The sequence below is a fragment of the Aplosporella prunicola genome, assembly GCF_010093885.1.
Source record: "Aplosporella prunicola CBS 121167 unplaced genomic scaffold K452scaffold_26, whole genome shotgun sequence".
Lineage (NCBI taxonomy): Eukaryota > Fungi > Ascomycota > Dothideomycetes > Botryosphaeriales > Aplosporellaceae > Aplosporella > Aplosporella prunicola.
In genome coordinates this window covers 191,111-204,737 of record NW_022983554.1, presented here as the reverse complement: position 1 = coordinate 204,737, position 13,627 = coordinate 191,111, and the positions used below count along the sequence as shown (strand labels likewise).

At 55.4% G+C, this 13,627-nt stretch overlaps 4 protein-coding genes across 4 annotated transcripts; 2 read left to right on the top strand and 2 right to left on the bottom strand.

Moving 5' to 3' along the window:
• The first annotated feature begins 430 nt into the window (after positions 1-430).
• On the top strand, positions 431-934 carry K452DRAFT_291238 (uncharacterized protein). The gene has a single exon (XM_033541135.1). The coding sequence runs from the start codon at positions 441-443 to the stop codon at positions 894-896; it is 456 nt and encodes a 151-aa protein (XP_033393597.1). The 5' UTR covers positions 431-440; the 3' UTR covers positions 897-934.
• Positions 935-2,039: 1,105 nt separating this feature from the next.
• K452DRAFT_301606 (uncharacterized protein) lies at positions 2,040-3,026 on the bottom strand (the record flags this gene model as incomplete). The annotated part of the gene is made up of 1 exon (XM_033542473.1): positions 2,040-3,026. The coding sequence occupies one exon, from the start codon at positions 3,024-3,026 to the stop codon at positions 2,040-2,042; it is 987 nt and encodes a 328-aa protein (XP_033393596.1).
• Positions 3,027-9,176: 6,150 nt separating this feature from the next.
• On the bottom strand, positions 9,177-10,044 carry K452DRAFT_301605 (uncharacterized protein; the record flags this gene model as incomplete). The annotated part of the gene is made up of 3 exons (XM_033542472.1): positions 9,177-9,732; positions 9,795-9,953; positions 10,022-10,044. The coding sequence occupies 3 exons, from the start codon at positions 10,042-10,044 to the stop codon at positions 9,177-9,179; spliced, it is 738 nt and encodes a 245-aa protein (XP_033393595.1).
• Positions 10,045-12,090: 2,046 nt separating this feature from the next.
• Positions 12,091-13,080, top strand: K452DRAFT_339544 (uncharacterized protein; the record flags this gene model as incomplete). Its single annotated transcript, XM_033545312.1, has 1 exon — positions 12,091-13,080. The coding sequence occupies exon 1, from the start codon at positions 12,253-12,255 to the stop codon at positions 13,078-13,080; it is 828 nt and encodes a 275-aa protein (XP_033393594.1). The 5' UTR covers positions 12,091-12,252.
• Between the last annotated feature and the right edge of the window lie 547 nt (positions 13,081-13,627).

Sequence of the window (13,627 nt, the reverse complement as noted above, 5' to 3'; positions counted from 1 at the left end):
CACACCACCAACACCAACAGCGCCAACAACAACCACCCCACAATGCCTCCCCCCAGTAGCCCGCCACCGCGCTCGCCCCCGCCCTCGCCCTCGCACGTCGCCGTGCGCCTCCGCCTCGACGCCCACGCGCCCCCCATGGCCGTGAGCTTCCGCCCAAAGACCCCGCGCGGCAAGATCGCGTCCCAAGACCGCAAGCAGCTGTACCTGTGCGCGAACCGGCCGGCTGAAGACAAGCGCCTGGAGCCGAAGCCGATGCGCGTATCGGCGTACCCCGCGCCCGCGGACGGAGACACCGACACCGCCGCGGCGGGACTGAAGGCCGTTTTGGACGCGTCGAGGGATGGGACGGGCAGGAAGCTGACTAAGGATGAGATGCAGCAGCTGCAGGTGCGTATGCTGATTGGGATTACTTTTTTTTTTTTTTTTGGTTGTTGGATGTTATGGGTATGGGGATTGATGCTAATGTGATACGGATACAGATGGTCTCCACCAAGCCCTCCAAAGTCGACCTCAACGAGACGTCGCTCGCCCACCTCAAGACCCGGCACAGGCGCCTCATCTTCCCGCTCAGCCGCGTCAGCTCCGCCACCTACGACGCGCGCCAGGTCGTGCACCCCGCGAGCGCAGGCACCGGCAGCACAGCGGCCCTCCGGCGCAGCGAGGCCCCGTCCAGCATCGCCTTCCTCGAAGCCTCGCTGGCGGCCCATCAGGGCCCGTCGGGTGGGCTTGGCCCGTCCCACGCGCAGAGCCCGCCGACTACCTTCGACGGGATGCCGTTCTTAGAGGCAGACGAGGTGGCGAAGAGGAAGGAGCAGGAGAGGGAAAGGGAGAGGCTGGCGAAGGAGCGGAGGGAAAGGAGGGAGAGGAAGCGCTTTGAGCGCACTTTTGAGTTGTAGGTGGGGTGCGGCGGCGGTGCCCGCTGTTTGGGTTGGGGTACGGTTGGGGAATGGCAGCGGTTGGGATTACAGGGGGGTTAGGGAGGGGTTTGGTTGCTTGAAGGCAGAGTAGAGCGGATGGTCGGGTGCGGGTGTATGCAGCAATGAATGGTTTCTCTTTATGCGTAGGCGGACCTGTTAAGCTATGTGCTGAATACTTCCCCTGTAGTTCCGAAGCAAACAGCAGCATCTACGCATACTAAATAACATAAACAGCTAAACCGCCCCTAACTATATTAAACAACTCTCTTAACACCCTGTTCCAAATCCATCCATGCAGTCGCAACAAAATAACTCCTTTATCCCCGAAGCGCTTTCCGCATCCCTAGCTAGCGGACAGAAAAATTCCTTTATAACTTTAGAAAGTAAGACCATCCCCCGTCTTCGGACACATGGTTAATTTATAACGATATAGAGAAGATTAATATGGCCTCTGCACTAAGGATGACACGCCTTTTAAAGAGAACACCCGTTTTTTGCCGTTTTACTATTTTTGGAATACTCATGGGGGGGGGTGCGGTGTTCGATACTAGGTACTGTCAGGTTTTTTTTTTTTTTTTTTTTGTTTCGCCTTATTTGTCGGTCTGGCGAAACCAACCCTCTCCATACAAGGCCACCACAAATGCGCAGCCGGCAAGGCGCAGCCGGTGCAGAAAGAAAAGACAACAACGCTCTTTAATCGTCTTACTCGCAAATAAAACAATTGAAAGATAATAGTACCAATAATAAACTGAGAAACTTAATTGCTTATAGGCTTATTTGCTAGGTGCGGGGGTTGGGCATCTGTCTCCCGAAAGCTCTGCTCACTAAGACAGCTTTCACGGAAGTGCTCGGAATACAGTAAAAAGGGCCATTTTAAAGCCCTAAGAGGGTGTGATCACAAACTATCAAGCAGTAATAACTTTTGTCATCGCCAAAAGGTTGAAGAGGTTATAGGAGAGTAGTTGCTGCCCTTTCTTTTTTCGCTCCGCTAATCAAACCGCTTGCCTTTTCCAGAACCATCAAGATACCGCACCAAAATCCCAGGGCGCTGTCGCAATAGTCCCACCAAGCCTCTACTTTAAACGAAAGCCTTCCCAGGAGTAGCCACGCCGCCGAAACCCATCACTCCTCTTCCATCGCAACATCGAAATCTATCTCATGATCCCCACCAGCAGCAACAATCTCCTCCAGCTCTTCGGTATCCAACTCCTCAATCTTAAATTCGCCCTCACCATAACCATCACCATAACAATCCATACCAACATCTCCACCCTCATCCCCATCCTCACTCTCACTCCAAACCAACCTCGCAATCGCGGCCTCAACAAGCTCCCTCTTCTCCTCAGCCGTAGTCCCGTCACTGAGTGCCCTCTCCAGCAGCATCACAGCCCAGTGCTCGTCCTCATGCAGCGGGCCTCTCGCGCGCAGCATCCACGGGTTTGCGCGGCCGTAGGCGTTCATCGCGACAACGCGCGCGGGGCTCTCGACGCGCAGGAGGGTCAGTGCGTCCGTTACGGCTTGGGCGAAGGCGTCTGCGTTGATGGTTGCCGTCTCGAGGAGCGAGAGCAGGTGCTCGTGGCCGAGGAGGCGGAATGCTGTGCGTGGTTTGTGTTGGAGATGTGGGAGTGGCGTGGTTGGCGTGGTTGGCGTCGGCGACGCGGTGACGCCCGCTGTAGTGTCTTGGGCTGCAGTGCCGTCTTCGTTCGTAGGGCCGTCTTCGTCCGTCACGACGGCTGAGGACGTGCTGGGTTCTTGGTTCGCCGGTCCGTCTTGGTTTGCCGTGGCGTCCTGGACATCAGCGGGCTCAGTGATCGCTGCGACATGACGCGAGATGCGGAGTGCGGAGCGCGGCGGCAGTACGGTGCGGTGGTCGGGAGGCTCGAATGGGGTGGTGGGCTCGCCGATGGGGTTGTAGAGCGTGCTGGCCAGGAGGGGATGGATTGTGCTCGGGTTGACGAAAGGTGGTGGGGTCGCGGAGCGGAGGTTGAGCGGCGGTGTTGGCGTGCGTCGGCGATTCAAGCTTAGAGAGAGTGGCGGCTTCAGTGAGCCTGTCATCGAGCGCGTCTTGCGCCCAGTGGTCGGGGTAGGCGGGCGCTTTGAATTTTGCATTGTGATTTTTGGCAATCCTTGGTTTTGATGGGTGTTTGGAGTTCGTTGTTTGGGTTGCGAAGGATGTGGAGAGAACGGGTGCGGGACTTCGGGTGATTTTCCTTTTCTAGGTGGTGGGGCTTAGTGTTAACAGACGGTGAATGCTTTGTGTGAATGATACCTTGCGTGATTTCAAAAGCTCCAACCTGTGAGAACAAAGCGGCGTGGCTCGTTTGAGTCGTTTGTGAAGCTTCCAGTCGGCAACTGAATGTCTACACGTCCGATTGAGATTGCTCCCATCAGTGTGTTTCTGGGACAGTGCTCCTGTGAGCGGTATGGTGGCCCTCGAGGATGAAGGAAAGATCCCGGGGATAGTTGTTGTCTTTTGTCCGATTTATTGCGAGCTGCGCCTCGCTCCTTCACAAAGATGAGTGCGACGTTCTCGAGGTCCTCCTTCCGTTGCCTGTTGACTCGGTATTCGACTATTTAAGCTCAAGTGAGGACGACACTCGTCGCAAGTAGGGCGTCTCTCTTCTTGAGGTTTCCGGAACGCCGCCTACGGAGAATTGATGACCAATCCCGTTCAAAACGCCGTGTTTATTGCTTTACACAGCGGTAGTTGCGATAACAAGCCTTGTTGTGGGGTGGAAGTCGGTTTCTACAACTTCGGTCTGAGAGTGTTGGTTCTGAGCGCGCTGGGACCGGCCCGGCTGGTCCTGTTGCTGCAGGTTATGAATCGCGGGGCTCTGGCGATGCTGCGTCTGAATGGGCTGGGACTGGACGGGATGGAGTCAAATGGGCTGGTTCTGATGAAGGTGGTTCTGGCGTGCCTGCATGTTTCCCAGCTCCGCACGGTGATCAACAGTCTGCGCAAACCGCATCATCACCCTGTCTTGGGCGCGCATCTCATCCTGCAAAGTTGTCGTAGACTCGAGTCTCAACAACCTTGTCGCAGGCCTCCTGGGGATCCTTGTACCGCTGGTAGGGATCCGCGATATCTGATCGAAGCCGCTGATTCGAATGGTCTGGATTTGCTGAAGAGTTTCTGTAGGCGTGCTCTCTCAGGAGTCAGGACATATTGGCTTCTCCCAGCACCGCCCAATAAATCCACACTTACCCTACTATTACCCTGTCTTGGGCGCGCATCTCATCCTGCAAGGTCGTCGCAGTCTAGAGTCTCGACGACCTTGCCGTAGCCATCCTGATCCCTGAAGATCCTTGAACTGTTGGTTAACTTGTTCGTACCTAACCACTGCTCTGTCAAGCTCGCGGCGGAGGTGAGTGTTCTCAATGCGAAGACGGAATTTCGCGGTCGCGCTGGCTCACTGTGGTCATGATTCGTGGTTAGTGAGCTGATACATGTAAGGAGATAGTGATTTGGGGTGTGACGGACCTCCGTTATTGGCGGGTTTGCTCATGGGCGCCAGGTTCTTTGTCCAGAGAGTGCATTCGGGTTGTTCATGTTGGATCCGATTGTAAAGTGCGTCTTCCGGATCGGAAGTTGATGTCTTCAGCGTGGAGTAGGCAGGTATCTGCGCAAGTATGAGAAAATATTCGGGGCAAGGTGAAGTGGTGTGGCAGAGCGACGACTGCCTGCCACCGGCCAATATGAATGTTCGTCGCTGTAGAGGGCTCGCGGTCAGCTTCTCTCCTGCAAGACAGTAGGCATCTCTCCAACCTTTCGCGACTAGTAAGATGGTAAGGAAGTTCGGTAGCTCTTCGCTTTTGTGGTGAGAGGCATGTGGTGTCGCTGAAGCTGTCACCGGCACCGGCATCGGCAGGCTATGACGTAAATGTGGACGAGGCTGAGGGTGTAGAGAAGGCCGCTGACAAGAGGCAATGAATTTGTTTCTGAGAGCACGCAAGAATAAGGGTTATTTTCGCCTGCACGGTGTACGCTCTTCATGTTTTGTATGTGAATTTCTCTCCATCTCGAGATCGTCATGAATGGAGTAGACCTTGACCCCGTTGCTGTCAATGGATTGTGAGACAGAGAAACGTCATCTCAGCGGCCATTCGAGAGGCTCAGGGAGGTAGTGATCCAGCTGATGCTGCTAGACATAGGGATCGATTATCATCCTGCAAAGCTCTCAAGCGCCACTGGCAGCCTGCAACGACATTAGTAGCCAGACAGGCCCCAATGCCGCCATCCAGCGCCGTCCCAACCTTCCACCACCTTCCACAATGACATCACACGCTCGCTTAGCCGCCCCCAGCGCACACACGGACCCTCCTTGTGGGTATATAAACGCTCCCACCTCCCGCCCTCCATCTCTTCTTTTTCTCTTCAGCTCTCTTTTGCCTTTTGGCTGAAATCTAAATGCAGTGATGTTCTCTGGCAACGTAGTTGTTGCCAGGCGGCCTACGGGCCGCGTCGTGACTACTCAGTTTTTGGAACCTGAGCGGTGCCTGCAACGCTTTTTGCTGCGCAGGCACTGCCACCGTGTCGCCCGTATTGCACTGTTTCGGGCTGACGCAACCTTTGAGGGCTTTGCCCTGGCTTTTCATTGAGCTTTCCGCTTTATGCGGGATCTTGAGGATGAGCGGCTTTTTTGGCGGTTCTGGTGGACTTGGTGGAGGTCCTGGGCATGGGAAGTTTTGATTTGAAACGGATTGAGATCGTTATGTTATTTAGCAGTGGAAGAGCCGCTCCCCTAGTGGCAGCGGCAGCCCAGAGCTTAGGCTGTTCTTAATGGCCTCGCCTTGTTACCCACGTGCCTTCCACTGTCATGAGCATTTGCAAGCTCGTCATAGTGATTTGGTTACCTGTACGCCGCCGTTCTTAGAGCGCAGCGAGCTTAAACCCCGCGAAATCCTACCCTAAAATCACCAATCACTATAGGTAACCTCACTCATGCCTTGATCCTCTCGATCACACTGTATAGCAGAATGAGTGGGTAAGCCGACCGATATCCGCAGAGGAGCCGCTTGAAGCACTCGTACTAAGTCCCTCCGTCCGCGTCTGCAACTAGAGGAATTCTCACAGGCGATAGTTGGTTTCGCTGGATGACGAGGCTTGGGGCTTGGAGCTGTGGGTGCTGCCGCGGTTCTAGAGATGGTCGCTGAATTGCTGGGGCGCTGCGTGCTTCGCCGCGTGTTGAGTAACAAGGGATAGGAGGCGGAGGGATCAGCTAGTACATTAGTATGTCGAGGGATGGATGCTACACTGCTACGCAGATGGTATGTAGATATTTTCCTGCAAAGACTCTATGACGTATAGGTTGGTCGGTGGGAACGAACGGTCGTATTTCTCGTCTGCACGACTTCCGACGATTTTTTAAATTATGGTCCAGTGGAATTCGGCAGTATAAAATAATCTAAAACGTAGATTGGGTAAAAAAACAAACTTTATCTGAAAAGCGGTTATACTTGCCGGTGCCCTGCCCTGACATTGTAAAACGACCAAATCCTCCCAGTCGGATTGCCCGTGGAACCTCACGAACTACTCCAGGTTCCGCTGAAATTTCTTTTCTCATGTTTGTTTCGGCCGGCCTAGCATTCGCCGCGTTCCCTATCTTGAATTACCTCAAAAGTGGCAACAAGTCAAGCTTGGCTGCGTTCCAGCTCCAGACAATGAGTTTACTGTATGGTGAAGATCGGGTCCTCCATTAAGTCATAAGATGGAGAGTTTTCAGGGCTGTTGCTCTCCCACGGAAGACCGGAGGCGTATCTAGTGCCTTCAGATTTGTCGGTTTTACCCTGTCTTCCCGGGGGGTGGTCGCCATCAACCGACGAAAGTTCGGCCATCCCATGGAAAGGCGTATAGACACCCTTGGGCAGGGAGTTAAATGTAAGAGACAAACAAGAGCGCTCATCGGGTAAGCGCCTTGGCGGGGCATAAGGCTCTGGTTGCGCAGCATGTAGACCGCGGCATTCCCTCTGCTGCACACTTCACTCTTCCGCAGCGAAATCCACCGCCGCAAACAACTTCTATTCGAGTCTTCGAGTGTGGTCCAATCTGAAGGCACCAACTCGACCACAGCAAGGCAGGCAAGGCGACAACTTCCAAGCCAGCGCAGCAGGCGACGTTCCATCCACCCAAATCCGCGTATCTGGACCACCAACAGCGCAGTTCAGGAAAGCCAGAGCGCGCGATCATTTCCATGTACCCGTGTCCAGAGGTTTGCGACCCAGAGCACAAAAGGTCGGCCGACCACAATGCCCAGAGATCTCAATGCTCGCGAAGAATAGCGCCAGCCCTGTCCAGATGAGAGAATGAGGCGAGTCGTGGAGCTACGCTTGCGGAACTCGAAAAAATTTGGAGTCGTGGAGGTGGTGGCTGACACAGACGAAGCCGGCGGCGAAGGGGGGCTCCCAGCTCACTGCCAGCTCTTCAAAACTTAATCGTAGGGCCCTCGGGCCAGAATTCCAGTGGGCCCAGGTCCGGATGTCCAGAGACTCAGAGTAGATCAAGAAATTTCTTGGGCCAGACTGAGCGAGAGTGTGCGAGAGTGTGCGGCGCTCGCGCTGTAGAAGAGTCCAGAAACGGCTCTGTTGTTCCGGCTGGGAGTGCAGTGCGGCCTTCTGAGTCCTGCATCTTGAAGTTTCCACATCTCCGTCATTCGCAGGTCAGATCGTCGCTCTACGGCGCGGGACCATCGCGCCAAAAGACGACAGCAAACCTTCTGCTGCTATGGTCTTCATAGATCGGACTCGGGTTGCAGGTGATGGCATGCCGCAGTCCCGGACCCAACTGGAGATGACACTATTGTCACGACCCTCGAAGCGATTTTAATTGGCTTTGTATAAGGAGGCTCCTGGATGTCGATTCCTCGTCGCAATGCGCGCATCTTCAGGGACCGTGTTTGGCTGGTGGTGGTCGGGATATTGGGATTGCTCATGGAAACCTCCCCAGCCCTTGCAGTGTGCAAATTGTCGAAGGCGCCTTGGAGGAAGCGTAGACCGATTGTCTTTGTCTGCGCGGCTACTCTTGTCGTGGAGTGTGTGCTGCCTTGGCTGCCCGTGTGCTCATCCGACTGTGGCGTAGACACCAGTCCTTTGTCCACAGCCTCTGGTGCGGTGGCGCGCTGGCTGCTGCGCCGATTCGTTGATCTCGGCTCTCGAGTCCATAGCTCATCCACGAATGTTCGCGCAGTCGAAGACAAAGAAGTGGCGTGTGATGAGGGCGGTGTCCTCGAGGGTGCGTCCTTGCCCGGGAGTTTGCGCACAGCATAGCGTCGAGGTGCCTCAAGGCGAAGAGGGCAATGCATCGTGATAAAGAAGCCGAAAATCGCAAGACATCTGCGCTCGATGTGATCCAGTTGGCAGGCTGAGGGCAGAGAATACACTGTCGAGACTCGTCGAGTGAGCAAGTGGATTCGAGCTGCAGACAAAGGACAAGGAAAAGCGACCTACAAGTTATTACCCAGTGCTCAGCAAGCCATCACCCACCCCGCCATGTGCATGCACCGGCGATCCACAGTCTCAAAGGTGTTTCTCCCTCTCCCGTTGTTTTCTTCAACCCGACCCGAGCTAAGGACGAGTCGATGTAAGACACTGTTCTGTGGCCAAGTCATCAGAATCGTCGGAGCTGGCTGCGATTGTTGAAGACGTTGCGCTGCGGCCTCTTCCGCGATTGTGAGTCACTGGCCGTCCGAAGGTGGAGACATTGACAGAACTGAGAAGATGGTGTAGGGGGAGGGGTTGGCGGCTCTGTAGGAGGGGTTGGTGGCGGTCATGGTGGGTAGTACATTGGGAGTTTAGAACTCATGAGGAGGTGATGATGGGTTCTTTGTGGCTGGTCGAGGCGTGAGGGTGGTGTGAGGATGCGCGTGCGGTTGTCGCATTTTCGGAGGGCGTGGGCAACGTTGTTTCTTTGTATGTCGCATGTGGTTTCAGGATCATTGTCTCGAAAGGTGAAGAGCAGATAGCACTTTCTATGGAGTCAGGAATCACAGGTTGTTTAAGCATAATTCTTCACTGCTCGCTCAGGCCAGCACATGCATAGAATATCGACAGTGGATGAATGAGGATTGATTGCTACTAAGAAATAAATGAAAGTCTTGGATTTACCTAGACAAGGATCATAATGTCCTAGTCCAAAAAGGCCGGAAAACACCCTCCACAGCATCCTCGACAAGCAGGCGCCGAGGGCCGCAAGCCTAATCAGACGAGCCCAAAGGGGCTCCCACACTCATTACTTCATCGCAAAGCCGAAGCAGGTCCTTAGCCCTAGTAGTTTAGCATCATACCATCGCCCTGCTCGGTCCTCCTGTCACCATTGCCACCACGGCGCTTATCCTTGTCATCACGACCCTTCGGATCATCGTAGTTAAGGCCAGAACCAAGACCGCCCTCCTTAGTACAAGCGACACAAAGGAAGTGACCGCAGTGGTCAGTCGGGCACATCATGGCGTTCTCGTGCAAGAAGCCGACGATGAGCTTGCAGCCACAGCAGCGGGCGCGGACCGGGCGGTGGATGGAACGGCGCTGGTAGCCGGACGAGCGACGGTGGTGGCGCGACTTGCGGACACCAGAGGGCGTGTTGTACGAGCCAGGCGAGCTGAACGTGTTTCCGGACGAGGTGCGACGCTCGTGGCGGGCACGGCCTGGGGTCGTGGGCACGCGCGGGCCGGTGGGGATGCGTGCGGTGCCGGTGTCGCCCTGGCCCATGTCGGTGTCGCCCATGGTGGTGTCGCGCGTGGTGGTATCGTCGGCAGGAGGGCTGTTCATGCGCAAGCCGGCGAAGGGGTTCTCGAGATCGGTCATGAAGGAGGGACGCGGGGTTCTAGTGGTGAGTAAGTGAGTTAGTGAGTGCGAAGTGAGATTGTTTTGGAGGGAAGTACTTACCCGCCGAACATGGAGAAGGCGAATTCGATTTCTTCAGACGAAGCAGTGCGATCCGGCAGGGAGAAGGACAGGCGCTGGCCGTAACCGTATCCGCGACGTTGCTCGCCATTGGTGGGCGTGGTCGGGGGGTTGTCGCCAGGGGCGGCTCCAGGGCTGTTGCTGTTTGGTGAAGTAGCTATCAGTGTTGATGGATGAACATGGAAAGGGCGGTGTGGGCATGCACTTACTTGTCGATCTGCTTAGGGGGCATTGTTTCTGACTTTGTGGCGCTGGGGTGAGATTCTGAAATACCGAATCCTCACTGTGCGCTGGCGAAGGAAGGTGGAGGAAGAGGGTGAAGCAGGGCCCATGGCGCAGATATACCCTCGTCGAGCGTGTTAACAGAGCTGCAAAGGGTGCAAGTATGAAGGTGTTTACAGGCGGGCGTGCGAGCGGCTGCAGAACCTCATGGAACACCAGTGGGCAATATTGATGTATATAAGGGCCGGATGGCAGTCCATTAGCAACGGCCACCTAGAATGGTAGTACCCGTCACTCGGATCCGGTTGAGTGGCCCAGTGGTTCGCCACTGGAGATTACACTCGCCTGGCTTAATGCCGACTTCCATTGTGGCGAGGCGGACTGGACTCTTTAGGCCAGACCCCTGCTGGAGCATGCTCCTTTGGGAACACATCATACCTAGGTTGTTCGTTCAATTCTTTTTGTTTTCTCTTTCTTTTTCTTTTTGTTTTTGTGTGCGCGCACGCGGGTTCGAACAGGCAGCCACGCACTGCAACACAACCCCCAGGCCTCACCTTCATCCACTCGGTCCATTCTAGCAGCTGCCGACCTGCCCTGATGCCTCCGCCAGCGCGTACAGCGCCATCTCACTCACAGCTTTGCCTTTTGAAGAGGGCGAACACTTCCAGGTGTGCAACTGATGGGGCGACGCGACCGCGGAGCCCACACTGACGCCTACTTACTGACAGGCCGCCCACAGGACTACACTGGCCGCCATGAGAGGCCCGCCAGCACCAGCGCACTCTTATTCCCCAGGATGCACGATTTACATACACAGCTCGCACTCAAATTCATCAGTGACCGCCCTACAACCCCCTTGACGAGATACCAAGCCGCACCCGGAAGCACAGCGCGAGCCCAGTGCCATCAAAAACATTTTCAGGCACCAGCACAAGCTGGGCTGTCGCTCTTCACGTCGCATGATCACACACTGCACGATCGGGCATGGAAAATTGGTTTTGAGGGGACACTGGGTATGGGAGAAGGGGTCGCGGGATATGGAGGGACTCTGGCAACAATGGAAGGTCACTTTGGACATGCTGAGGGTTTCGCATGATGTGCCTTGTGGATTGGGCCTTGGGATTGTACTTTAGCGATTGCGACAGCGGAAGAGGGCTAGGAAGATGGCTTGAGATTGTCAGTGCACAATGTTCGCGCCTGTGGGCGAGCATGGAGGGCGGGCGTTTGAAGATTTGGCCGCCCATTGTGCGCGAAAGATCCGGCTTTGATAATTTGGCCTGTAGTGATTGGGTAATGTCACCAGCAAACCTACATCGAGCAGGAATGTAGCAGGCCTTTTTACTATTATGTCTACTTTCTATCCTCTGAGCTCCAGGCTCGACCGGACTTGAGGCCCTTGCAGTGTGCCTTTGGCTCTGTGTATCATTCAATCAACATAGTAACAAACCATTGAGTCCATAAATCTACCTGCGAAGACGGCTGGAAAGGAGGGAAGTTTGTAAGTCGCGCCCTGAACCTCCTGATCAACCATTTCGCAAGGCCATTGCAAGCTGGAAGACCACAGAGAAGCACGATCGCGCACTTGAACTGAGCCAGAAGCATCTTCTCAGTGATATCACGCCCATAGAAGCCACTCGACTGCGAATGGAACTAGGAACTCGCAATTCCTGCTATCATTGGATCGAATTCGACGACTCCCACTGTTGCTGTTGCTGCTCCTGGGACACGGGAACGGCATCAGTGCATGCCTTCTGCGACCATGATACGACGTGCATGCACAGGCGCTGGAGGCGTTGCAGTCCACCTTTGACTCGCCCGATGCTGTTGCTGTCTCTGGGCTTGCTGTACTTGGCCAGGGACGTGTCGCAGGGGGAGTTCAGGAAAGTGGAGTAGCTGATGACTTGGATGGCAGAGATATTGCAGTCGAGTTGGTTCGGGCACCGCGATGATTGGATGTCTTTGCTTGGAGAGAGTGATTGAGTTGGAAATACGGGAATGTGTGCTTAGGGGAGAGAGCAGGTTCTGCCCTTAAATGTAGCTGTGGATCGGTAGCTGTCGTTCTTGCGTTCTTCGTGCTCGAAAGATGCTAGTGATGCTGTCCCTTATCCCAAACGCTAGCACGCCCGCATACCGTCACTGACCGCCACCGCACCAATAACACCCTCCCTCTTCGCCACGGACGCAGCTCCCTTCCTCACCCACGAGTCAACAGACCACCATGGCGAACAAACCAAACCGCAAGCGTCCGCGCATCGTGCCCCCTGAATCTACTTCGTCGTCTTCGAGCGACGAACATGCGGAGCCAACTCCTACTCTCTCTTGGCCTACTCCCACTTGTGGCATTGCGTACGTACCTTCAGCAGCAAGGAACTACCTAGGGAGCGTGCTAACGGTGCCCAGGTTGCTCGCGCGCGAGCTTGACCTTACGTCTCCTACCAATGCCACCGGCTTAGACAGCGCAGGCGGCAGTGCCGGCGGTACCAGCACCACGGCTGCGAGCAGCACAGCCAACCTCAGAGGCACTACCACTTCTACCACGAGCAGCGCTGTCGGTCCCGGCGATATCGCAAGCGTCAGCGCCCCCAGCGGTGCCACCACCACTGTCACCACCAACACCGACGCGCAAGCCGGTGCAGACGACTTCCCTCACCCCTACAACCTGCCCCACGCCCCGCGCGCGCCCAAATCCAGCTCCAAAAAAGGTCCCCTCGCGCCTCCCGCCGCCCGCGCCCTCGGCCAATGGCTCTGCTGCACCTGCATGCGGACGACGTGCTGGTTCAACGTGGCCGGGAAGCGTTGTCAGCGAGAGGGGTGTCCGCACTTGAAGTGCGAGTGCTGTCTGTTCCTTGGACGCGCGCTGGGTATTCAGGAGCGCGTGCAGCAGGTGAGGGAGGCGAGAGTGGTGGTGGAGAAGATGAAGGAGGAGCGGGAGAGAAGGGAGAGGGCGGTGGAGGGTGTTGTGGGGGGGCTAGTGGGGTTAGGGCTGCGGGAGGATGGGGAGGAGGGGGAGGGAGAGGGCGAGCATATGGATGAGAGTGCTGGTTGAGGGTGGGGTTTTGGTTCTTGCTTGAGGGCGGGCGGACTGAGGGAGATGCTGCGTTGTAGATGCTTGTGTTGGTCTGCAAGACCGGTTTTGTATTGCCCGCTTGGGGCTTCTTGGAAGGGGAATGCGAGTAATCACTGATTCACAGCATCTCAAAATTTCTAGAAAGTAACGCTAATAATGGCCTACATAACACTGCCTCGACACTACAGCGGATGTAGAGCAAGATGCAAGAAGGTACTGAATTGCAGGTACTCGAATTGATTTCAAGGCTAAGTTTATTATGAACCTCCCGGCTGAGGACCGTGTGAAGCCGTATCCTTGTTCGCAGCCTCAGCGCTATTTAAGTTCTCTCTAGCATTTGGCACTAGGCACAATCAAAGACACTGAGGCCGTCGAGTAATCCCAAAACAATGGCATTGTCTGTCTACTGAGACCGCTCCATGCCACTGTTGTAAGCCAAGAAACAATTCCGTGCAGACTGTAGTGATCACCTTGAGCTACACTTCGCAGTATTAGCCCAACGACCAATCGGCATCTGCCTACCTCA

What these genes read in the sequence shown, in the direction of transcription:
- K452DRAFT_291238 (XM_033541135.1), top strand. Translation starts at nt 441, where the DNA reads ATGGGTATGGGGATTGATGCTAATGTGATACGGATACAGATGGTCTCC.